General features: G+C 43.9%; 1 protein-coding gene across 2 annotated transcripts in view; it reads left to right on the top strand.

Annotated features, from left to right (window-relative positions):
* The window catches only part of fgd (faciogenital dysplasia), a 70,156-nt gene extending 49,489 nt beyond the window's left edge, over nucleotides 1-20,667 (top strand). For both annotated transcript variants that reach the window (XM_061842421.1, XM_061842413.1), the window contains 15 exons: nucleotides 5,543-5,632; nucleotides 9,737-9,873; nucleotides 10,045-10,201; nucleotides 11,597-11,735; nucleotides 11,981-12,039; nucleotides 12,434-12,580; nucleotides 12,679-12,771; nucleotides 12,861-12,940; nucleotides 13,763-13,793; nucleotides 15,299-15,403; nucleotides 15,781-15,834; nucleotides 15,919-16,020; nucleotides 16,160-16,288; nucleotides 17,869-18,009; nucleotides 19,204-20,667. In XM_061842421.1, the coding sequence (XP_061698405.1) occupies nucleotides 5,543-5,632; nucleotides 9,737-9,873; nucleotides 10,045-10,201; nucleotides 11,597-11,735; nucleotides 11,981-12,039; nucleotides 12,434-12,580; nucleotides 12,679-12,771; nucleotides 12,861-12,940; nucleotides 13,763-13,793; nucleotides 15,299-15,403; nucleotides 15,781-15,834; nucleotides 15,919-16,020; nucleotides 16,160-16,288; nucleotides 17,869-18,009; nucleotides 19,204-19,449 (1,710 nt within the window). In that variant the 3' untranslated portion in view covers nucleotides 19,450-20,667. The remainder of the gene's footprint in view (nucleotides 1-5,542; nucleotides 5,633-9,736; nucleotides 9,874-10,044; nucleotides 10,202-11,596; nucleotides 11,736-11,980; nucleotides 12,040-12,433; nucleotides 12,581-12,678; nucleotides 12,772-12,860; nucleotides 12,941-13,762; nucleotides 13,794-15,298; nucleotides 15,404-15,780; nucleotides 15,835-15,918; nucleotides 16,021-16,159; nucleotides 16,289-17,868; nucleotides 18,010-19,203) is intronic.
* The last annotated feature ends 6,327 nt before the right edge of the window (nucleotides 20,668-26,994 follow it).

Raw genomic sequence — 26,994 nt, 5'->3', positions numbered from 1 at the left:
CACAAACAAGTAGTAATTCTAATAATCAGTTGTGCAGTGCGTTTCAGGGGACTTTAGTAATAATTCAAAGGTTGATAAGATAAAGAAAAGTTTTAACACGGCTTTTGTTTTTGTTTTTTTTTACACTACTCGTGCGCAGACTTACCAGTCTGTGCTGAGTTTATAATTTCACAATTTCAGCTTTTTGAATGAATGCCATTTTGTTGGGTTTCGTCGCACTTCTCTAACCTCCCGAGAATGTTTGTGCTCCGTTTAAAATTACATTATATTTGTCTTTGTTACAACATAAATAGGAAAACCAGGTCACATTCAGTTAAAGTGACATAACGCAAAGTTGTCGCTCCTGATGATGTGTCATCTGTATGCAAATGAAGTGAATATAAAATACACCGTCATCCTTATTGTACTCATCCTTTGAGTACATTAAAGGATGTGGAGTCCCTATATAAGATTTTTCATGGCGCATTCGAATCGTCCTCGAGCCATTCTCTTTTACTATCTCAGCCTTCGAGACGCTCTTCAAAGAAAAGGCTTCGTGAAATGCTATAAATACGCCGTGACAACCTCCGTTTGGTGGCCACAAGTGATTGACTTGACTCTCAAAGCGGCTCTGCAGTAACATAAAGAGATGAATACCTGCCCGAAAGCGCTGACAGGAGTTTGTGTTGGCAGCTGCATGAAAGACTCCCCACGTTTGAGCTCGTTTCACGTTTGTCTTGTCCATCAGTTCCACTATTGATCGTGAAAAGCACCCCCAATGTATAGAGTGGGAGGAAAAATTACACGGACCCTCAGGAAATTATAAAATCCATCCATCCGTTTTCTTTGCCGCTTATCCTCACGTGGGTCGCGGGGAGTGCTGGAGCCGATCCCAGTTGTCAACGGGCAGGAGGCGGGGTACAATCTTAACTGGTTGCCAGCCAATCGCAGGGCACATCGAGACAAACAGCCGCACTCAAGATCACACCGAGGGGCAATTTAGAGTGTCCAATTAATGTTGCATGTTTTTGGGATGTGGGAGGAAACCGGAGTGCCCACCCGGAGAAAACCCACGCAGGCACGGGGAGAACATGCAAACTCCACACAGGTGGGACCGGGATCAAACCTGGGTCCTCAGAATTGTGGGGCCAAGCTTTACCAGCTGAGCCACCGTGCTGCCAATTTCTAAAATTTCTCCATAAAATGTAGTTTGATCTTCATATAAAATCACAAGAGTAAATAAAAACTATGAAACTAACACTGTTTTTCCTTTGAGGTAAAGTTCGTGAACCTCTCGTCCAGGCGTGTCAAACAAATATTTGTCGCGGCCCACATTGTAGTTACGGTTTCCCTCAGAGGGCCGTTACAACTATGAAACCGCCTCATCATGTTTATGAAATTTATGAACTAGTTTTGGAATCAGAAATCAAGCCTAATGGCTTTTCAACTATTGTTCATATTTGGTAACACAAAAATATCCATTCATCCATCCATCCATCCATCAATTTTCTTTGCCGCTTATCCTCACGTGGGTTGCGGGAGTGCTGGAGCCTATTCCAGCTATCAACGGGCAGGAGGCAGGGTACACTCTGAACCGGTTGCCAGTTAATCGCTCGGCACATAGAGACAAACAGTCGGACTCAAAATCACACCTAGGGGCAATTTAGAATGTCCAATTAATGTTGCATGTTTTGGGGATGTCTGAGGAAACCGGAGTGCCCGGAGAAAACCCACGCAGGCACGGGGAGAACATGCAAACCCTACACAGGTGGGCCAGGGATCAAACCTGGGTCCTCAGAACTCTGAGCCCAACGCTTTACACCTGATCCACCGTGCCGCCAATTTATAAAATTTCTCCATAAAATGTAGTTTGATCTTCATTTTAAAGCCGTTAGGACTGCGAAACCACCTCATCGTGTTTATGAAATTTATGAACTAGTTTTGGTATCAGAAATCAAGCTTAATGGGTTTTCAAATGTTGTTCATGTTTGGTCACACAAAAATGCTTAGAATATCCATCCTTCCATTTTCTTTGCTGCTTATCCTCACGAGGGTCACGGGGAGCTAGGATTCAACCCTCGGCCCTCATAACTGTGAGGCCAACACTTTCCAGCTGCCCCACCGCGCCACCCACTTACAATATCTCAACATTGTTATTTCTGATACATGATGACTTCAAATGTTTGTAAAAATCCACACAAGAATCACGGAAGTTGACACAAATGAGCTGCCTCCGCGGGCCACGTAAAATCCCGTGCCTGGCCGAATCTGGGACCCCGGGCCTTGAGTTTTGCACCTGCGCTCTAGTCTACTGATTTTCTAAGAGTTAATCAGAGTCGTGTGTGAGCGATTCTGAATTTTAATTATTGAGACAAGGTTGGTGGTGTGGCTCAGGCCACTAGAAAACACACCATTTGACAATTTTCCTTGTCAAGAAGTTCAGCATTGCCTCATGTGTTCCATGGATCGCTCAAAAGGGCTCTCAGAAGACCTCCCATTAAAAATTCTTGACTTTTCTGTAGCTGGAAAAGGTTACAAAAGTATATCTAAAAGTCTGGATGTCCATCAGTCAGGGGTTAAACAAATTGTCTCATAATGGCGAGAGTTCAGCCAGACCATTGCTTCTCTTCTTAGGGGGTGGCCATCGCGGTGATAAAAATGAAATAAAACAATCCTAGTGTCAGGATGTAAACTTATTGAAATCACTGACACATGCTAACATGACAAGTGACAAGTTTACTATGCTTAAAAAAATTAAAAATGGATGGTGTTTGGGGGAAAACATCAAGGAAGTAGCTATTTTTGTCTGGCGGCGGGAGGCAAAAACACTGCAGCTTGGAAAAATATTCTGTGGACAGACGACCAAAATTGAATTGTTTGGGAAAAACACACAAACCAGCCGTGGAGGAAAAATGGTGCAACAGACCAACATCAAAAACAGTTCCAGATCCAGTTCACTGTGGAGGGGGCATCGTGGTCCTGGACAGCTTCCGGACAGCTTATGCTAAAACAAATCTTTCTTTAGTAATAGCTAAAGCAGATTCTCTTCATTCTTGTGATTTAAATGATGATCCGATTACATTTTATGACCAATTTATGCAGAAAATTCCAAACTGTTCACTTTTCCCACACACTTGAAAACAATCCAAACACTTTTAACACACTGTGTAAGAGCCACAGAAATGGATAACCCAAAATTGGCCATAATAAAGAAAATGCGCAGTCCGGCGGAACACAAAGCGTGGCAATGATGTATGTAGCGGGGGACAAAAATATGAAAACTGGAACAGATGGACTTAATATGATAGACTCCATGCTTTTGCTGCTCCTGCTTTCAGTTTTTCTTTTGTTTTAGGGACTTTGCTTTCTTCGGGCTCCTCTTTAGAATAGATGCGCTTTTGCTAAATGGGGTTCAAACTCGGAAATGTGGTCAGTCTAAGATGTTCCCATGTAGTTCTCATCTTCGTCTATTTTGCCTTTTTATCTCTCTGCATGGCGAAGGATCTCCTTATCAGTATGGTTGCAGCTTTCATTCAAGTGGCAGATGTTTTCCGCAAACATTTGAATCAATTTTGCTGTCGTCATCGCGTGTTAACATTCTCAGTGAAGATTCGCAAGCCAGTCCCGGAACGAGCCCTACGAGCCCAAGCCGTGACAGTACAGTACTTCCTCTGTATCACAGATGATCTTGTATCTTCGGGATCAGGAGCAGATCATTTTATTGCTCTTAAGTTGTCAGGTCACCTCGAAATCACTTTGATGAGGGTTCTCATTTGTCTTATTAGCATAAAACTTTGCGGCTGAATCTTGACATTTGAGCAAATTCCAGCCTTGCCTTCCAATTCTCACGGCTGATGTGTGGGTTGCATATTCTTGTGTAGCCTTTGTACTGTTGATGTGTGTTACTCGGGATATCCCGTGGTGTCGTTCTTTGTCGTAAGATTCCGTATGATTGTGCTATGGTCGATGTTTTTCCAATGGCTCCAGTTGAGCTTTTCTTCACAACTGCTGTACGTTTTTTCAACACGTGACACAGCTTTATGGTTTGTTGATTAAACAGGAAAGAAATATACATGTCTGAAACTGAGGCAAGACATTCTGTTTATTGGTTGAATACTGAGTGCAATGCTGGGCAACAAACAGCCCTGTTCCAATCGTTTTGCTCACTTGAGAAATGGGTGGGTTCAAAAAAAGTGCCATCTACGAAGTCAGTTTTTCCCAAACATATTTTGCGACTCCCTCCTTTTGGAGACGAATTATTGTTAAAACAAAAACCTAAACACTAACATCTTGAATTGCTGCTGCAGGGCGGCGCGGTAGAGTGACTGGTTCGAGCGTCGGCCTGACGGTTCTGAGGTCCGGGGTTCAAATCGCCTGTGTGGAGTTTGCATGTTCTCCCGGTGCCTGCGTGGGTTTTCTAACCAGTTTCCTCCCACATCCCCAAAATGTGCATTCATTGGAGACTCTAAATTGCCCCAAGGTGTGATTGTGAGTGCGGCTGTTTGTCTCGATGTGCCCTGCGATTGGCTGACAACCAGTTCGGGGTGTACCCTGCTTCCTCCCCATTGACAGCTGGCACTACCACAACCCTTGTAGGGATAAGTGGCTTAGAAAATGGATGGATGGATCTGAAGGTATTAAAAAAAACTGCAGTCATACAACTAAATATTAGTTTAGTCATTCAAAGGATTGGTAAATCTTGGAAACAAAAAAAGTGACTGTTCGTCTCTATGTGCCCTGCGATTGGCTGGCAACCAGTTCAGGGTGTACCCTGCCGCCTGCCCGATGGCAGCTGGGATTGGCTCATGCACTCCCGCGACCCTTGTGAGGATAAGCGGCAGAGAAAATGAATGGACCGATGTCCGTGCCCTACAGTTTGAAAAACACTATACTGGGTCATGGGTCAGATTGTAATCTAAAGAAATGAAAGGTAAAGTGTTTTCTGCACGTCTTATATTGATCTTCGGATGTCAGTCCCACAAATGTTCAGTCTACAGCATTAATTAACTTGGTAACTTTTGGAGCGCAGTGCAGGTTAGAGACTAAGTTGAACTAAATCCGTTTTAAATGTTGGTGATGCTATTCCAAAGAAGGCTGTGCGTGTTTGTTTCCGTGAGAGTTTTATCTCGACAACTTTGTTTTAGAGGATGTGGGTTTAGCACGCGATGCGCTTTGCAAGATGGTAAAGGAGGAAAAGTAGAATTGGACCACGCATCACAGTGTGAACTGTAATGTAGGTTATGAAATTTATTGAAAAACAACAAGGTGTGTTGGTCCTCTGTTTGAAATTGCTTATGTTGCGAGATCGGCGACACTCAAGGTTTGATGATTAGATATTGTTTTACACTCAGTGTAAGGGAGGGAAATACAAAGCTGATCTTGATGAGGTCAACGATATCACCGGAGGCCGCTTGGTTGGGCCGGATTAGATTTTCCTGTCAATAAAATACCAGTTGGTGGCATTTTGGAATGTTGCCACAAGAGAGTCGTTGCTTTGCATGTATGTGATTTCTCTTTCCGATGCCTTTTGTAATCCTTGGTGCGTGTTTGTTGCGCCCATCAGTGCTCAGAGGCGCAGAGGTTGCTGAACATCGCCAAAGAACTCCTCCACACTGAAGAGGCCTACGTCAAGAGGCTCGACCTCCTCGACCAGGTAACCCGCGGAACTCGCTTTTCTCCCAACTGCTGACACCAGAAGCACGGCGATCTGTTTGTGTGACTCTGGCTCAGTTTTCAATATCCTGAGTGTGCCAGGGGTTGGAGTGATTGAGATCTGGTCTGAGTCGGATTAAATAAATGCACTGCGATCCAGGGGATGACTCTCTTCCTCTGTGGACCGAATTAATCCGTCTAAGCGGGAGACACTGACTCTGCGCTATGTGTTGCATGCATGTGATTCATACCGCTGTACAGGATGTTACGTTCCTTACACCCCTGTGAATAACAAATACCCACAAATCTTGGGTGCAGCATTAATACACACTGGTTACACTGTCAGCATACATGCCAGCACGTGTTTTAGCACGCATGTAAGATAACCGTACGATAGCGCTCACGAGACAGCGAAGAACAATTGCATTTTAATTAATAATTGTCCCCATGCAGGCAGGTCGTGAGTGACGATGTCGTAGACACTCACCATCATGCTGGGGCGGCTACTCATCTAAATTTAAAAGAAAGACTGGATAGCGCATACACATTGAGCGGTATGTCGATTGGTTGAAGCCAGTCAGCCGCCATCTTGGTACTCCCAAAACGTATGGAGGACATGGTTTACAGGTTGGATTATGGCGGGGGTTTTCCTCAAGGTTTGGCATGTAGATTTAAAACTGGTCGTGTGATCTTGACATTTTTCAGTTCTGGTAACCTGAAGGATTTTTAATTCGATTTGGTAAGCCAAAAAAGGCAAAGTGTAAAGGAAAGACATAGAACACCGTGACTACCAAGAAACCTTGCATATTACCTTTCGCCCGATTTCCGTGACATGTTAACTTTTCGCAAAATACACTTTGAAGCACTATCATCATTACATGGCAAAAAACTAAGCATTTCTCGTCATAAAAACAAAGTTTTAAGTCAATTAGTTAGATAAATTTTTGGAAATAAGGACTCGCAATGGGAAAATACACGCTAAACGCATTGTTCATTTGTTATCTCTGCAACGACCCATTTGAGACAGAAAATGTAAACTTGTTTCCTCGCATTTGAAAACCAAATTAAATTTGCAGAGTTCTGTATGATGAAATTCATCAAAAATTGCACAGAAAATGTGTTTTTTTTTTTGCTTATCCGCTGATGAAGTGTGGGAAAATATTGACATCGCTTTTTCGCGAAAAACCGTCGGCCTATAAAGTTGAAGCGGAGAGTCAACAGTGAACAACAACAACCGTAAACAAAACATGTGAATTAAGCTCATCTGACAATAAAAAACTTTTTACAAACAAACTTTAACAGTGTCAAAGCAAATCTTTCTAACTTAACCTGTGGAATGTTTTCTCACAGCCAGGTCGCTACAGAGGTTGTGATGGTTGTTTTGGTTAGTAGCAACTTGGCAGATGGCGACTTCAGTTTTGGTGGCCAATGAGCCATCCAGTCTTTTTTTTTTTTTTTTTTTTTTTTTTTTTTTTAGATTTAGTGGGAGCGGCACTAAGAACCTCAAAAAGTTTAGTTTCGATGTGACACCGCGAGTGTAAGCATATGCTAACAGATCTGAAATACGATTTTTTTCTCACAATTTCATGGGCGTTATCATATGGTGGTTTACACATACACACATGTACACACTAAAACACGTATGCTGACAGTGTAACCAGTGTGTGTTAATACTGTGTCCATTTTTTGAGCATATTTATTTGCTAACAGTGTAACCATTGTGTTTGACTGTACTTTGTTGAACATTTACACGACAACATTTGCAAATGTTAGAACTCAGTGTGCACATAATGTGCACCACGTGGCAAGGCGCCATGTCTATTTACAAGCAAATTTAAGACCTTTATACCATCATGAAAATACGGTACATTTAAAAAACTGCTGCGAAGGGTGAACCGCGATTGGGCAAAGGATGTGCACGCTGTACTTGGTTACAAGCAGCGTCAACTACTCTGTGAGTAGCACGGACTGTAGATTTTGCAATCCAAGTGCAAATGTGTGCAAATCCCGGGATTACTTGTGGATTAGAGATGTGTGTCCCTTAACTCTTAGCGGGATTCCTAATTAGAAAACCAATTAAAATGGTCTAAAATGGTGCCTAGTAGCAGATGACAGGAGTGACTTGTGCGCGGAACACAGGTTATTTTTATATTTTATTTTCACATTTTGTGTGTTGTCAAGTGTACTGTACTTGACATCCTAACTACTCTCTTTGACATTTTTTTTTGCTAAAGGGTTGATTTAGCTGTAAATTCATTTCTCACCAACTTATCCCCTCACATACTGGAATCCTGAAGGGAATTTCCAAATTGTCCAGTGGGATACATCATCAGTTTTCCCGCTTAAACATTTTCATATTTTTCACATTTTGTGGAATCGTATGTTTTTGAGAAAAACATTCCTTCTGTTCTCACTTGACGTGAGAGACTGTCGTTCATCTCACATTGTCACACAACGTACATCTGAAACTGATGGTTCCCATGGAAACGTATTTTTCCCTATCCACGATTTTGCCTCTGGCTACCATAACGAAAGGCCCCGCATGTAAATAATTGCCACAGAAAAACTCAAAATCTGAGATTGATCTCAGGGAAACTGGCTTTTCCGAATATAATTTCCAAACACTAAACTGATAACATTTGGCCACATTATGGTGTTGCAATACTGACTCCTGGTATCGCAGTATTGACTTATTTTACATTATCACCATAAATAGGTGCAGATGTATTTGAATAAATTACTGGTTTGTATTCAGGAGGATGTTGTTTCCGTTATTGCCACAGCCACCACGGCTCATTTATTTAAAATGTAGAAAATGTTGGTGGACTCGTCAGGAAACTTCAGGAGCTCCGCGTCCCTTGTACAAACTTTGCTCCACAAATGTTAATGTTAATACATCCATCCATTGTTTTACCCGCTTATCCTCACAAGGGTCGCAGGAGTGCTGGACCCTATCTCAGCTGTCAATGGGCAGGAGGGAAGGGTACACCATCCATTGTCCATCCATCCATTGCTTTAGCCGCTTATCCTCACAAGGGTCGCAGGAGTGCTGGACCCCATCCCAGCTGTCAGTGGGCAGGAGGGAGGGTACACCCTGAACTGGTTGCAAGCCAATCACAGGACAAATAGAAACAAACAGTCGCACTCACAATCACACCATGTTTTTGGGATGTGGGAGGAAACCAGAGTGCCCGGAGAAAACCCACACAGGCACGGGGAGAACATGCAAACTCGGCACAGGTGGGATCGAACACGGGTCCTCAGAACTGTGAGGCCAACGCTTTACCAGCTGACCCACCATGGCACCTTGTTGATTACATGTTATGATAACAGATATTTATTTCTACTTTAAATCCATCCATCCATCTTCTTAGCTGCTTATCCTCACAAGGATCACTTGGATTGCTGGAGCCTATCCCAGCTGTCAACGGGCAGGAGGCGGGGTACACCCTGAACTGATTGCCAGCCAATCGCAAGGCACATAGAAACAAACAGCCGCACTTACAATCACACCTTGGGGCAATTTCGAGTGTCCAATTAATGTTGCATGTTTTGGGGACGTGGGAGGAAACTGGGGTTCCCGGATAAAACCCACGCGGGCACGGAGAGAAGATGCAAACTCGGCACAGGCGGGTCCAGGATCGAACCCGGGACCGCAGAACTGTGAGGCCAACGCTTTCCATCTGATCCAATGTGCCGCCTCTACTTGAACTCACACATTTTTATTTTTTATACTGTTCTGTTTCCAAAACATACATACAGAGGAGATTTTAAAGAGACTTACGTTTCACTACTCTAAGTTGCATCATTTGCGTTTACTGTTAAATTTTGTCTAATCATGCATTAGAGTTATAAAGACGACGTAATCCATATTTCGCGTGCCTACTTTTTTTGCTTCCTTCGGAAAAAGCGCATTGTAATGGTGTTGGATGTAAGGTCCCTTGACATTTGTAGTTATTCATGGAAACCAGCAAAAGATGGATGTCGTATGTAAGTGGTTGTGTCAATTTAAACTCCATGAACCAAAATTGACATTTGTTTTTTTTTTTTTGTTTTTGTTTTTTCCTGATGCTTACATGACGTTGGCCGCGTGTCTTCTCTGCAGGTATTTTGCACTAAGCTCACCGAGGCCGGAATCCCTCAGGACGTCATCACAGGGATCTTCTCGAACATCTCCTCCATCTACTGCTTCCACGACAAGTTCCTGCTCCCGGAGCTCAAGACCCGCATCACCGGAGAATGGTGAGCCAGGATCCGCCATCTGTATCAGTCCCGAGTGCGACTTTATCTGAATCGTCACTCGGTAGTATTCTTGTTCCGACAAGGATCGAGAACCGGAACCGATCCGATCTGACTTTGTGAGACAACAAGAGTACACATTGGACTTCTCACATAAATTTCCTCTTCCCACAGGAACTCCAACCCTCGTATTGGGGACATCCTCCAGAAACTGGCGCCTTTCATGAAGATGTACGGCGAGTATGTGAAAAACTTCGACCGAGCCATGGACTTGGTCAACACCTGGACGCAACGCTCCTCACAGTTCAAGGGAGTTGTGCAAAACATACAGGCAAGTGTGCGTGTGCATGTGTGTCGTTATGTCTCCGAATTTCAGTCATTTGTAATCACTGCCCTGTTGTACTCACAGCTCCCATTTCATTAGGGACACTTGCACACCCAGTATGGCAGGAGTTGTTGAAAAAAAAAAAGGGAAAAGAATGGCACGACATTATTCGAATTAATCAACACCAGTACAACCTCTGTAATAAACATTCAGTTAAATTGATAACTTTTATCAGTGTCACTTAAAGGGGAATTCCACTGGTTTGCATTAACAATGTATAACATGCATAACATGTCTTATGTGCTCTATTTTGACAATGTGATGTTAAATCCTCCCTCATTTAATGGTGTTTTGAGAAGATTTTTACCGACAATTACGCATTTTGAGGGGCGGTGCCATTTTTGCGAGTCACATGACCTACGTGCGCGGATGTGACATGTTACGTGGGGTCCAAACGCTCAATTACATCGGACACCATTCTGCCCAGCGCTGATTTCTCGGATTTATCCTCTTCTGATGAAGAAATAGCATTTTCTGTTGATCGGGAAGACGGAGGAATACTTCCATACAGATTTGAACCTGTGGCTGTAATTGATGTTGAATTTTTGGATGATTCTTCGGCGTGGAGTCTGACTACTCGGAGGCCTACTCGCGACATAAGTGCGTAAACAAACGCCCCCGGGAGCTCCGGGCCAGCAACCGCGGATGGTTCTTCGGACGGGAATAAGACGGAGTATGACGATTGGGCTCCGGCAGCCGCCGCAAGCCGAGCTTCCAGGCGGCGGAGGCCGTTCGCCGCGGACGGTGAAGCTAGGCTAAAGGCCTCCGCCACTACCGAAGCTCGGCTAAAGCCCTCCGGCGGCTGAAAGCTCGGCGAAAGGCCCGCCGCCGGAGCTCTTTTGAGCGTACATTCAAATGTTTGTCAGGATTTGGCTTTCATCTCCACCGAGCGTTTTGAAGACGGAGGAATACTGCGCCGCTCACGGCTGTGTATGGAAGTATTCCTCCGTCTTCCCGATCAACCGATACTGCTATTTTTTTCATCAGATGAGGATAAATACGAGAAATCGGCGCCGGGCATAAATGGTGTCCCATGTAATCGAGCCTTTGTTGCGGCACGGTACACGTCACTTCCGTGCACGTAGGTCATGTGACTCGGGAAAATGGCAGCGCTCCTGAAAATTCGTAATTGGCGATAAAAATCTTCTCAAAACACGATTAAATGAGAGAGGATTTAACATCACATTGTCAAAATAGGGTACATATTACATGACCTATTTGATGGATTGTTAATACAAACCAGTGGCTTTTAATTTGGGTGCAAATATACAGCACTGTAATTTTTCCAGTGTTTCTATCAAATTCTGAAACATTTTTGTTTTATCACGCCAAAATGAACAGAAACAGGACGTGTGCGGCAACCTGACGTTGCAGCACCACATGCTTGAGCCGGTCCAGAGGATTCCCCGCTACGAGCTCTTGCTTAAAGACTACCTGAAGAAGCTGCCCAATGATGCGTTGGACCGAAAGGATGCGGAAAGTGAGAGCAACAATTCCCTCAACAACTTTTCTATCTGTCCCGATTCACATTCGCACATTGCAACGTGTGGTTCTACCAAAACGTGGGCAGCACTCCGGATCGGGAAAATAACAGATCGTAAATGCTCAACCCCTTTGTTTAGTTTACAGGCTTTCACTCATCCACTTCACATTCCACAGTCGTGTATCACGGCGGTTGCCGCGTGGAGTTTGGATATGATGCCAACATATTTGTCTTCTCTGCAGAGGCGTTGGAGTTAATCTCGACGGCAGCTAATCACTCCAATGCAGCAATCAAGAAAATGGTGAGACTCCGTCTAAGACACGTGCCACCATCGCATTGAACTCTGTGCTTAGAACGCTCATCTGATGCATTGCTGATGCCGAAGCTTTGCTGTAAGCGTCGGCCTGGGGGGGGGGGGTGTTAGCGAGTGAGCAAGCCGAGTTGGTTCAGACAGGAAGTTGCCGCTTCCTGCCTCGAGTTTCGCAGCTTGCGGATGTCTGAGTGGTTTTCTGTAACACTCACCCTCTGCATCATTTTCCGTAGTCTGACTTGTATTTCTTTACTTCCCTGAAACCTCCAAATGTTGTCAAATAATCAATAAAGAAATATAATACCTTGCTTGGCCGTTTTGATTGAACGGCGCCCCCGGGTGGCTGACGTGTTATTCTTGTTGGTGTTGTCCTGGCGTTAAACAGGAGAAGATGCACAAACTGCTCGAGGTTTATGAGCGGTTGGGAGGGGAGGAAGACATTGTGAACCCGGCCAATGAGCTTATCAAGGAAGGGCACATCAAGAAGATGTCAGCCAAAAATGGAACCGCACAAGACCGATACCTCTATTTGGTGAGAGGACATGTCAGACACACAGTTTGGATGTTCATAAATAAGAGAACCATTATGACTGTTTTGCTTTTGTCTATTTCTCTCTCTCCCTCTATCAGTTTAACAACATGGTGCTCTACTGTGTGCCTAAACTCAGACTAATGGGCCAGAAATTCAGCGTCAGGGAGAGAATTGACATTGCTGGCATGGAGGTACCTTCTCACAGCAGTTTTTTTTTTTTCCCCCTTCCAGATGAAATATTTTAAGTTTTGAGAATGCAAACCATGCTTTGTTTCCTCAGGTGCAGGAGAACGTGAAGCAGAACCTTCCTCACACGTTTGCCATTATTGGCAAACAACGTTCACTAGAACTTCAAGCCAGGTTAGAACACTTGAACTGGAACAGAGAAGGATTCCAAAGATTTTCTTTTTCACGTTTAAGCAATTCAATTATTTGATCACTGTGTGTTATATCATTTAAAACATAACATGATGTTACCTGGTAAAGCGTTGGCCTCACAGTTCTGAGGACCCGGGTTCGATTCCGGCCCCGGCTGTGTGGAGTTTGCACGTTCTCCTCGTGCCTGTGTGGGTTTTCTCCGGGCACTCACCGGTTTCCTCCCACATTCCCAAAAAACATGCAACCTTAATTGGACACTCTATATTGCCCCCTAGGTGTGATTGTGAGTGCGGCTGTTGTCTGTCTCTATGTGCGCTGTGATTGGCTGGCAACTACTTCAGGGTGTACCCCGCCTCCTGCTCGTTGACAGCTAGGATAGGCTCCAGCACGTCCCGTGAGCCTCCTGAGGATAAGCAGCAAAGAAAATGGATAGATGGATGATGTAACATAGTATAGATATGACATGGTGTAGTTTTGTATGGGTACTCTTACTACTCTAGCTTCCGCTTATTTTAATGTATGGTAATGTTAGTTCGTCTTTATGTGCCCTGCAATTGGCTGGCGACCAATCAGGGGTGTATGGTGCCTCTCAATTCAAGTCAGCTTGGATAGGCTCCGGCTTACCTTGTAGCTTTAATGAAGACAAGCCGTCTAGAAAATGGGTGAATTGATCAAATCATATTTCCTCTGTGTGTCACATGATATCATGTATAAATAGGTTGGATTACATACAGAAAGTAAAATGTTAACAATACTGTAAAACGATTCGACTACTCTATATATGATGTTTTCTTTCTTTCGTAGGACAGCCGAGGAGAAAGAAGATTGGATTCAGGTGAGGATGACGTGCTTTTATATTAAAGCAACAAAACATCTTTGGGTGTTAGTGAAATACAAAGACTTAAAAAAATAATAATAAAAATAAGAGTGAGTCGCTGGAATAGAAACTGGGGGAAAAAAAACGGACTAAAGCACTGATGGAAACATTGCAAACTCAGTACATCAATGGAGAATGGTGTGGGGGCCAAGGTGTGAAAGATTTTGCTGGGAAACTGGTGGGGGGGGGGGTCTGTCTCGTCCCTTTGGGAAGTTCATCTGAATTTGTGAATTCAATTAGAAAAGATTTTCTTGCCATCCACATTGTGTTGTGGAATGATATTCTTCACCAAAGCCCCTCTCTAATGGCTCATTTAGCTCATTAGAGCAGAGAAAAGCTGATTATGAGTTTTGAAGAGGAGGTGGTCTCTTTGCCAAAATGGGTTCAGGGTGGAGATTTAGCCAAGCTTCGGTGGCGGCAGAGGCCTTCAGCCTAGCTTCGGCGTCCGAGGCTTGCGGCCGCCGCCGGAGCTCGCTCGTCAGACTCCGCGTCATTCCCTTCCGAAGAACCGTCCGCGGCTGCCGGCCCGGAGCTCCCGGCGGCCTTTGTTTACGCACTTATGTCGCGCGTAGGCCTCAGAGTAGTCAGACACCGCATCATTCCGCCCAAAGAACCATCTGAATATTCAACAATAATTACAGCCAGAGGTTCAAATCTGTATGGAAGTATTCCGCCGTCTTCCCGATCGACCGATACTGCTATTTCTTCATCATATGAGGATGAATCCGAGAAATCAGCGCTGGGCATAATGGTCTCCCATGTAATGGAGCGTTTGGAACAGCACTGTACATGTCACATACGCCCACGTAGATCATGTGACTGGCGAAAATGGCAGCGCCCCTGAAAATTCGTAATTGTCGATAAAAATCTTCTCAAAACACTATTGGATGAGAGAGGATTTAACATCACAATGTCAAAATAGCGTACATATTACATAACTTATTGGATACACTGTTCATGCAAAGCACTGGATTTCCCCTTTAAAATGCACGAGTGTTGAGGCACAAGTAATCATGTGGCTCCTTTGAAACTGGCACCCGATTGTCATCACACTCGAGGCCCTGCAGGAATTATTTCACTGTAAACAACCCCGATTATCACCCAAAAAAAAAATTTAAGGTTCTATAGCCAACATGTTGCTGGTTTTGTCGCGACGAGTCACGTTTATATCATACAAAGACCTGCATAACGGGATAGTTGTCTTAAATCTCACTACGGGTGAATACTGCATAGTTCATACAGATAAGAAGACACTGCCAATGGAATGAGGTGGATCTGTTTCGCCGTCGCCGTTATGTGTGCTAATCTCATAACTTCAAATTGACTGTGACTTTGACAAAATTGCCAGCCACCAGCTTGACATGTTTGATGTACATTATTAGCGCTCGGTCATTTCTCGTTTACCACCGTCCAGTTTGACCGTCATCATCGTCACCTCCTCCAAATCTTTTGTTTACGCGCAGGTCATCCAGGCCACTATCGATCGGCACAAGCAAAACAGTGAGACTTTCAACAAAGCCTTCAACAGCTCCCTCTCGCGGGAGGATGACCACGGCCCCGAATCGCCGGTAAGACCGCCATCATTTATTTGATCAGCTCAGTAATGAATCGCGGGATGTAAGAGGCACCAAAGCACGTTTGTCACTGTCTGGTCTTTGTCTGCATGAACAGTTCTCCATGTATGGATGTGGATCATACGTGCAGTACAATTGAATGCATACACTCACATCACGTCTAGTCTCCCGCGGATCTCTCATGACCTTACAGGGAAAACCGAAGTCCAACTTTATTCCTATGAGTCTGCTTTGACCCAGTTTAAGTTAGTGCGCTTGGCACGCAGCCAAATACAAATGGCTGCCTTTGTGAGCTTCGCCTGACATCTTGTGGAAGAGATGAATAACTGCAGCGAGAACCTCTGACGCTCAGATGTTTTTGTCCCTTTCAGGGTCCTTGGTCCAACACCTCCATCGACTCAGATAGCGAAAGACTGCACGAAAGGGTGAGAGACATTATATTGCGATTAAAATGTCATGCTACTTTTGTACTGAGCAGTATGGACGGCATGTTTTATTTTCATCCACAGAAGAGTTCACGGAAAAAAGACAAAGAGAAGCAGACATGTAAAGGATGCAACGAGAGTTTCAATTTCACCAAGCGCAAACACCACTGCAAGTCCTGTGGAGGGGTGAGCACTGACAGAATCCTGCTGGAATTGCAGCGATTGAATAACACATTCGGGGACAAAAGGCGGGATTAGGCCAGTCGGCGGCGAACGGTTGGCGCAACAACCTGAATGGCGTTTCTCCTTTGGTGTCACGTTGTAGGCCATATGCGCAAAGTGTTCGAAAACCTTGGACAACAAAACAAGTCGAGTGTGCCCCGAGTGTTTTGAGGCCAGCCTGAGTCTGGAGAATCTCGGTGGTGCTGAACAGAAGAGGAAAGCAGCACCTGAGGTGACACGCGCACACATACGTAAAACATATTTGACATATCGACAATGTACGTACGGGGGGGGGTCCATTCCTATGGCAGTGACGTGAGCACTTTAAGCCATGAATATAAAACAATCCAATGAAGAATAGTTAAAAGTGCCACTGTCATGAAATGTGTGATTTTTAGTATGCTTTTAATGAAAAAAGGCAGAAGGAATGGACCAAATCGTTTTTTCACCACACAACATGATTTTGACATATGTGGTACTAGTTTTACCTGCTGGAAGGTAGCTCTTAGTTCCTTCGTGTTAGCAAAAATGCCGGCTCGCTGTATTGCTGGATATTGCTCGAACACTCGGGAGGTTGGATTCATTCTTCATACTTTTCAAAAAGACCCGGTTTGTCATATAAAACTGATTGTACAGGTGCAAAGGAAGAGCGCTTCATGGGTTCCAAATGGCACCTCGGTGTGTATACAGCTAAAGCTACTAAAAAAAATAGTTTTGCAAGGGAAGGAGGGACGGAATCCTCTCAGAATGGAACAAAAGATCCACGCACATGAGTCAGGGATGCTAAATGTGTCAATGTACCCTCAGTGCCGAACACGGCTTCGGCCGGGCTGGTTCATACATACTGTCTGGGAGTCTGTTGTTAGTTAGAAGTGATCCACATATCATCTAAATATGGCTCGAATTGAAACGATAGGATAATATTGCCCCGGTCACTTCACTCGATTGTGTTCGCGGCAGACGGCTTCAGCCACGCCTCGTCCACGGCGGACGGCTTCGGCGGGGCTGGCTCATGCTTACTGTCTGGGAGTCTATTGTTAGTTAGAAGTGATCCGCATATCTTAATATGGCTCGAAACGATGGGATAATATTGCCCCGGTCACTTCACTCGATTGTGAGATGTTCTCTTCTTCGAAAAGAGCTTCCGTGTCCCATAGCAGGTTGGCACAGCGTGTTTTCAATGGCGAATGTCTCGGTGTGATGTAATGAACAGACGATGCAGGCAATATGGCTAACACTTGGATGTCGAATGAGACTTCTGCAACTTTGCGCAAGGATGACGCGCTCTCCGCTCATATTTATTTTTTCGTATGGACGTTGAAGTGAATAATGTTATCTGTATTTTTCAATACAATATCTATTTTAGAATGTTTATAGGCATGACACTTGACCTTTAAGTACAGTAGTCACGATGAGTGTGCCCCAAAATGAAAGATGTTTTACAAAGTGAAGGAGTTTTTTTTTTTTTAACCTACTTTGCAGCCCGCTACCAGAGGGTGAATACAAACACTCTACATGCATATTGGTAGATCAACGTATGCGATTAATATTATAATAAGCTCATAGCCTACTTATGAGGACGAGCTTCTCTGCTAACTCAGCTGTCTGCCTGCTTCAGTCTGTGATATATTGCTCGGACATTCAGACTTATCCTTTTAACCTACTGACCTCCGGACTATTCATAGTGTGTCACCCTGAAGATGTCATGGCTATTGTCTCCCAGATCCTCTTTGCAATATTTTTAATATTTAATATCTCATTAATGTACTGGTATTTTATTTGTACTGAAATGGCGTCGTGTCATCTGTTCAGAGACAAGCATCATTGACAGGGGAGAACTGCCTCTTGTGTGGCCACCTCCAAGTGCAGGAGAAAGGAAAGAGTTGGACCAAGATGTGGGTGGCGGTCACCAAGGCTGAACCACTGGTGCTGTACTTGCAAAGTAGTGGGCAGGTATGACCCAATACACACACACACACACGGTATTTCAGTCTGATTCAGGTCTGGACCTTATGGCCACCACAAAACTTTTTTTTTTTTTTTTTTGACTTGCTGGTGTTTTTTTGGATTCTTGCTCTGCTGCAGCATCATCTTGTGGTCACAAACTGTTGGCCGAACGTCCTCCTTTAGGATTTTTGGTGTTAAAGAGCAGAATTCATGATTCGGCCAATCACAGCAATTTGTCCAGGTCCTTCAGTATCAAAGCATTCTCAGTTCATCACAGTACCACTACATACTTCAACTGTGATTTTCTTGTTCTGAAATGCCGTGTTACACAAATGCCAGATGCAGAGAGACCTTCCAAGAAGTTCAACTTTCATATTCCATAAAATATTCTCTCAAAAAGTTTTGGGAATCGTTTAGTTTAGTTTTTTTTTTTTTTTAACAAGAATCAGAGGGCCGTTTAAGTTCTTTTTATTCAAAAGTAGTCGCCATATATTTTTACGTTTTCAGTACAATTTTTATTGCTACATGTCAAATACGTTATCAGTAGGTGCAATAGATTTCTCAGAAAAAAACATGACCCAGCATTCATGATATAGACACTCTTAAGGCTGTGCAATTGCCGTACCGTCTTTATGAAGTCATCATATGGAAGGCTCGACAATTCGTTATATTGGTGACGGAGATTTTCAAATGAAAAGTTGGTGTTTGCAGCCTAACGTTTCTCCGGGCACTCTGTTTTCCTCCCGGATCCCCAAAATGTGCATTAACTGAAGACTCTAAAATGCCCGTAGGTTTGAATCTGAGTGAAAATGTTTGTTTCTATGTTCCCTGCGATCGGCTCGTGACCAGTTCAGGGCGTACCCCGCCCTATGCCCAAAGATAGCTGGGATTGGCCCCAGCATTCCAGCGACCCTTGTGAGGATAAGCGACTTGTATGATGACATGACATGGATTTAACATATGTCTGATTATTTTTAGTGTGCAGCAAAGTTGTACAAACACCGCACAAGACTGGTCAATAATGCTATTGCTAATACGACAACGTGTCTGGGAGGGTTCACTGCAATTGGAGTTAGCTGCTAAGGGATGCCAATGCATGCATTTTTTTTTTTCATAATTACTACACCTCGAACAACAACATAAAATCACTGGCGGTCTAAATCCCTGCCGACGACGAGTGTGTTGAACTCCTCCCCGCAGGACCTGAAGGGGGCACGAGCCGTTCCGCTACCTGGGTTCGAGGTGACTGCCCTGTTGCCGTCCGCGAGCGAGAGGCCGGAGGTCAAACACGCGATCCGGCTCAGTCACAGTCAGCAAACTGTGCTCCTCAATGTCCAAGATTCGGAACTCCAGGCCAAGTGGGTGGACCTCCTCTTAAAAGCAGCTCGCGGGGAAACTGCCGCGGATGCTTCAGCAAATCTGAGCGAACACAGGAAGAGCCAGTAGTGGACACCACCCCCCTCCTCTCCTTCCCATACCTCCCCCACCCCGTGCCCTGTGTATAGAGCACACGTTACTTGAATTCGCTTACCTTTGGCACTTTTTGTTTCTTGGTAGAGGACCACACAGTCCTCCCTGTACACCACTTCAGCCTCATCCTCACTCACACCTCCTCTTCGCCACAAAGCCACAACAGCCTCCGAATGCGACGTTGCGGAAGTTTGTTCCTCACCACAACCCAAGAGGATCTTCTGATGGACTCACGTTTTATTTGTATTATAGCTCAAGATTCCCACGTGGTTTTAATGAATATTTTCCTTTGTACATTATCACATTGTCCTTGTGTGTGTGGTTTTTTTTTTTTCCATGATGTGAATGTGTGTGTGCGTGTGAGCCTTTGCTCCTTCCTGTGGATATGAAATATTTGAATTTTGGTGATATGAAACTTCGCCGCTTCCCTGCTGTTGCTGGGGCGGAGTAGCAACGAGTTCGCCGGGTGTTTTTGTACAGTATGTATACTATATTGTGATGTAAGGAAAAGAAACGAAAGTAAAAATTTTAAGTCAAAAGACACTGAGGCGTGTACACGTGTGGCTGGCCACCTGATGCTCCCACTGCCAGCTCCTGTTTTAACAGACTCGCTATATTTCTCTCCCCCAACGCAGTATTTAATTCCCGTTATGTCTGTAGAAGTACAATTCTCTCGCTCATAATTTCTGTCCTTATATTATTTAGCCACATCTTGAAGAGAGCCATAAATGAGCCTGAACACCCCCCCACCCCGAGTATCTCCCGTCGTACACGTGCTAAATAATTCATTTGTGTGTGCGTGTTTCTCTCTCAGCATAGCGACACTTGACCTTCTCCTCACCCCTTTGGTGGTGTGATGGAGATTAAAGTACTGTACTGTTACTTTCTTATGCCTTCCCCTCTGTACGCTGCTCCTTTAAAAAAAGTAGCAAAAAAAAAAAATAAGAAAATGTCGGATCTCATCTTGCATGTTAAGTCACCCATTAAGCAGTAAAAGCATATCATCAATAAACGGACAACGTGGTAAATGAAGTGTATCCTTCTGTCCGACAACCTGTGCACATGTCACAAATATATTTTGTCCAAATTACAAACTCAGAAACGCTTGATGAGATCGAATGGATTTCTTATTAATATGCATGTGTCTTGGTGTACGCTGTCATGTTTTTTTTTAAATACACTCCAATCACCTCTTTCTTATTTTCTCGTTTTTTCTTATATAAGCAACGGGTAAAAGTGAATTCTTGCCTTCAGCTTAAAATCCAAAATGTCATCCCTATAAACATTCTATAATAGATATTGTCATGAAAATTACAAATAACATTCTTCACTTCAATGTCTACATGAAAAAATAAATATGAGCGGACAGGGCGTCATCCATGCGCAAAGTTGCAGAAGTCTCATTCGACATCCGAGTGGTCGCCACATTGGCTGCATTTACTGCCCGTGACGTCACCCCAAACATTCACCGTTGAAAACACCCTGCGGCCCAAACTGTGGGAGACGAACACGCCCCTTCTGACACAGAATCTCTTTTAGAAGAAGAGAACACCTCACAACCGAGTGAAGTGACTTTGGCAATATTACCCTATCGTTTCGAGCCACATTTAAATGATATGCGGATCACGGCCAAACCACCTCACCGCCCGATCCACCTCCACGGGGCGTGATAAAAACCCCGGGCGTGATAAAAACCCCGGCCGCGAACAACGACGAAGCCATGGCCAGACCGCCTACGCATCCAATCCACCTGGGTTAGGCTCCAGGACTCTCACGACCGTAATGAGGATGAGCGATTCAGAAAACGGATGGATGATTCTTATCCCAGTTGCTTCACTCTTGGTTGTGAACTGCTCCAGAAAGAGTCAAAGATCACGGCCTGATGGAGCCAACGGAATATTATTTGCACACGTGATTTTCCAAAAGATAATTCATCTTCCTCTGGATATCTCGGGTTGAGTCACAGGGGAGCATCTTGGGCAGGGAAGCCAAAACTTCCCTCTCCCCACCCATTTAGTCCAGCTCTTCCAGGGGGATCCCAAGCCTTTCCCGTGCCAGATGGGTGACATAGTCTCTCCAGCATACCACGGGTCATCCACTGGTTCTCTAGTCTTTGGGATGTGCTCGGCTCACCTCTCCAGGGAGACATCCTTGGGCACCCTAACCAGATGCTTGAGCCACCTCATCTAGGCCCTCTCTATCCAGATGAGAAGCAACTCAACTCTGATCAGCTTTCGGGTTATGGAGTTTCTTATCCTAGCAGTAATCTTGTTCTTGCGCTTACCACCCGCAGCTCGTGACTGTAGGTGAGAGTAGGAAAAATCGGGAACTTTGCCTTTGGGCTAAGCTCCTTCTTGACCATGACAGACCAATACAGAGTACGCATCTGCAAAAATAAGAGTTGAATACTCATCACGAAATCGGACCCCTTCAACACCACACTTGTGCCTAGAAACTCTGTTTATAAAGGTTGTGAACTGAACTGGTGACTAAGGACAGCCAGTCCAACCATCACTAGATCTGTTTATCTCGTCCCGGCTCCCCCCCTGCTCGGAGAGGGCAAGGTGACGATGATTGAGTCTGAGGCTATTGCTGTACTGATTCTGCATCAACCAACTGGGATCAGAGGTGGACCACTTGCCCAGGGTTGTTACTGTGGACGTTTTTGATCCGACCAACTGGGCCAGCTCCTGAGGCAGAAGTTTCTTCGGAGGATTCTATGTGTGATAAATGTTGCCCATTTGACATCCACTTCAGCCTGGTCATCCTGGAAGTGGAACTCCACGAACAGTGATCCCTTCCCAAGTTTTTTTCTTCCCAAATGGGGTTTTGAGATTTTCCTTGCCCAATTGTCGGATTTAGATTAGGGGATGTTGTTAATCACTGCCAACTTTACCAGAAACAAACCCAGACAAAACTCTGACACCAGTTGCACAGGCACCGAGAGCCCATATCAGAGGTTTTTGCACCCCATACTCACGGAGCAAACTCCACACAAGTCCACGAGGGACTCAGTCGAATGCCGTGTCCAAATCCGAGTCCAAGTCATCTGTTTGAGCAAACTCCCATCATGCATCCTCCGGGACCCTGAGAAAGTATACAAACTGGTTCAGTGTTGCAGAACCAGTAAAAACCAAAACTGTTTCTGTCCGACCTCCCTCTCAACCCAGTAGGCAAGATTAGCATATGCTCTTGGTGCCACAGCCTCAAGGTGGTGCCAATAAAACTCTGTGAAGTCATTTTAAAAAATGTATTCTAGAGACTCCAAGATTAAATTGAAATGAATATTAGCAATTAAATAATGAATAGGCTCTAGTTTAAACAATAAAAGCCTCATTTCAAGACTTGTGAAAAAACATTTTCCAGAAATTTCAAATGAATTAATAAATTAGAATTTTCTCCCATTACATACACTTATTTACTATCACCTATTTTTTGTGTTAGTGTTGTAGATGTTTATTAAAATATAATTAAAAGGCAGATGTCAAAAAAAAAAAAACCTCATTGCTAAAAATGTAAGGAAGGAAACTTCTGTATGACCTGTCGAACTACTGAATCCTGAAATAAAATCAATCTCCTCAAGTGGCGAAGCTTCACATATTTGAAATAACTTGACTACTACGAACAGAAAACATAGATAACTTAGATTCAAGTACAAAGGAATGTCCAAATATTTTCATTACAAATGACGACAGGAAATAATCCCTCCTCTGGCTGATTAATGTACTGTCGGGGTTGAGGCAAATTTATTGACGTGACCCCTGTGAACTCTGGAACCGTCAAAAAGCCCAAACGGTCCAGAACACAGGGAAGAAGAAAGAAAGGAAAGAAAATGAGAGCTCAAGTTGTTGCTGCTTTTGGCTCGTCCCATTCGATGTCGCAACCACAAGTTTCTTGTGTGATTTGTTTGGCAGTAAGGAAATGAAAACGATTCGCCATTTTGATGAGTGTACTGACAGTAAATAGGCGCTGGAGAGAGGCGCCATCTAAAATCTCACCGAGGGCACCACATTGACTCGGCTCCTCCTCTTCAAACCAAATGAATGGAGCGCGCCAGGGAGGTTGTGGGGTGTGACCTCCGCCCCGACGCAATTTCAAGGTCAAGTGTCATCCCTATAAACATTCTGAAATAGATATTGTAATGAAAAACACATATAATATTATTCACTTCAATGTCTATACGAAAAAATAAATATGAGCGGAGAGAGCGCCATCCATGCACAAAGTTGCAGAAGTCTCATTCGACATCCGAGTGGTCGCCACATTGGCTGCATTTACTGCCCGTGACGTCATCCCCGACATTTGCCATTGAAAACACGCTGTGGCCCCGACTATGGGAGACGAACACGCCCCTTCTGACACGGAAGCTCTTTTCGAAGAAGAGAACACCTCACAAACGAGTGAAGTGACTGGGGCAATATTGCCCTATCGTTTCGAGCCCTATTTAGATGATATGTGGACCAAGGCCAAATTGCATGCAGCCAAACAACCTCGTCGACAAGGCCAGCGGCGATCCGCAAGGCCGGTGGCGATCCAAAAGGCCTGCAGAGGCTGTCCTTCAGTGCTTGCTGCACCGGAGCCTTCCGATGGGCACATCGACACATTTAGTATCCCTGATTTACGGATTACGTCCCCGCCCAACTATTGTTTTTTTTTTGTAACTAGACACACCTACCTCTCATTTGGAACCCACAGGTCTTTTGGAAAAGTATGAAGCGCGAATCCATCTTCCCGAGTGTTCGAGCAATATCCAGAAATACAACGAGCCGCCATTTTCGCTAACACGAAGGAACAACGAGCTACCTTCCAGCCTGTAAAACTAGTGTAAACAGACGAGACCGCTTGAGTATGCTACTGCCCTGTACGTCACTTCTTGCTTCTGCTCGAAAACAAATCCCTCGAGAGGATTTTCATGGCGGTAGTTACAAAAAGCCATGTACGTCAAAATCATGTTTTGTGGTGAAAAAAAAATGGATCCATACCGGTTGCCGATTTTTCATTAATAACATACAGTGGCGCCTTGGTTCTCGAACACAATCTGTTCCAGAAGGCTTGTTGAAAACCAAAACGTTCGAAAACCGAAGCACGTTTTCCCATGACTATGAATGGAAAATGAAATGCGTTCCAAGCCTAAAAATAGTGATTTTTTTTTTTTTTTGCTTTTCCTGATAATAAACTGCATAGTATAGAAATACATGTATACAGTAGTTTAAATAATTTGTATAATCAAATCATTTAAGAAATATATTTATTTTTTGCTTAAAATGTATGCTTTAGCCTAGTAGAGGTTACTAGGCTGGGAGTGCATTCCCGTATCTGTAGCGACTCGGCCCCCAGCCTCTTAAATCTTTTTTTATTAACAAAAGTGCGGAATAACTTTAAACAAGCAATAATAAGTGGGTGGAAACAAATTGTTTTTTATTTGCACAGAAAGTACGTAGTGTAAAAAGAAAAAATTAACTTGGAACTTGAGGTAGGGTTAATTAAACAAGAGAAAAAAGCAATGCAAAACAACAGTTTCAGATGTCTTTGGTGGGGTTGACTCGCCCCTTTTTCACCAAGAACAAATCTAATGTTTGTTTCTGCCGTCTTTTAAGCACTTTTCTGAAGCCGCTCATAACAACATCAATAAAATTTTGCAGCGCTCTGCAACATTCAGCTTTATTCAGGTGATGAAGTTCTACAAAATTATGAATGTCGTTCCATTTAGCGCAGATAGCTTTAATATCGGCACTTGAGACATCCTCCCTGCCTTCAGCCTCATCAGAATAAGAAGCAACTTTTCGACTTCCTCCAAGCTCTGTGGCCTCTGCTTGGTCAACACGGTTGCTCTTTTTGCAACATCACTTGCTTTGAGGGCATCCTTGTGATTCAGGATGGTGCTGATCGTCGATTTCGTCATGCCATACTTCTTCGATAGCTCAGAAACACCCACGCCAGATTCGTGCTCGGCTATCAAATTCTTCTTGCAGTCGACAGTTTTACGCACTACTTTCCTTTTTTCAGCACCAGCTGTTCCACTTGCCTTATTTGGAGTCATGATCGGGGGTTAATGTTGCTCAATTCGAAGAAATAAAGTCACTACCGTACTGGGAAACGTCCGCGAGCAGAGTGTGTGAGTCAACTGGTTGCAACTGCGCGGCTGCACTCGTTACGTCTTTTCCGTTTTTTTTTTTCAGGAGTGTGTTCGAAAGCACAATAACAAATCGTCGTGGGTCGGCTGGTCGGGTTGTTCGAATACAGATTTTCGTTGGAAAACCGAAACAAAAAGATCTACAAATTTTCGTTCGAAAACCGATTTGCACAAAAACCAAGATGTCCGAAAACCGAGGTACCACTGTATTAAAAATCATGCATTTCATGACAGTGGACCTTTAAAAACAATGCCTGTTTCCAGTACAGTACTTAATTTTCATTTACATTTTGAAGTATTATGACTTCAGTCAGTTTCAAGTTGATGAGTGTCAGTGATCATTGTGGACCGGTCTTTCTTTAACAGCAGCTTCCCAGTTTTGTCCTCGTGTACTGTATTTGTTCAGGATTACACGTCTGAGAGTTGATCCCGTCCCATCAGCGCTGAAGAGAATGGGTGGAATGAGAAAGCTGTCATTTGCCGTTGAAACGTAAGCCATTTACCAGATGTTGGCTTTCGCGTGTGCTTTTGTGCGTGTCGACATCTGTGTGGCCCAGAAACATTTGCATTTCCAAATAACACCCCAGATGATCTACGTCTTTTAGTAAAATGGGATTTCGGGGATTTTTGTAGGACATTACAACACGCAAATGAGCCATTCTTCTCCTCACAACCAATGTACAGGAATCCAGAAAACAACTCTAGAGGAAAAAAATCCCCTAAACTTTGATTGTATTGTGATAAAGGAAGATCGAACATGATGCACAAGAAGTGCTGTAATGTGGTTTTAATCCAATTTTCTCTTCGCGTGCAATTGCATCGGAACCAACCCACAGGTTACATTCAAGCAAAGTGAATGATGCATCAAGTTGTCTCACGCGTCACACTTACAGAAAATGCATTAGCGTCAGAAATAAAGGCAAAGGCCCTTTGCATAGATTACTAAAGCGGCTTCTTCTTCTTTTTTTGTGGTTGCAGATGTTTCCTGTTTCGCGAAAACTACATGAGATGATTTTTTTTTCTGTTTCGGTACCCAGTTCACCCTGTCATATACAAATAGCAATTTTAAAATATCTTGTGGTGGGTAATTAGTAAGAAACAGCGGAGGAAGTAATGAAGTACAACTTTGTCACGCACTACATTAGAAAACGCACAACTATATATGTCTAAATGTCACGTTGTCAAAATAGCCTCGTTACTTTTTCCTCAACTACCACAGACGAGCACATGTAAAACAAAAACCAACAACAAAAAAAGATATAGCAGTACATAAATAGGGAGCGAGTACTGCAGCTGAGGTCTTCGTTGTGGGGTCAAAGTGTATACATATTTTTTTTTCAAAAATTACGGAAGCGTATTACTGCCACACCAAAAAAAAAAGGTCACGT

This window comes from Syngnathoides biaculeatus, chromosome 2, assembly GCF_019802595.1.
Source record: "Syngnathoides biaculeatus isolate LvHL_M chromosome 2, ASM1980259v1, whole genome shotgun sequence".
NCBI classification, from domain to species: domain Eukaryota; kingdom Metazoa; phylum Chordata; class Actinopteri; order Syngnathiformes; family Syngnathidae; genus Syngnathoides; species Syngnathoides biaculeatus.
Note: the sequence above shows the minus strand (reverse complement) of the source record. Positions and strands in the feature narration are given on the sequence as shown.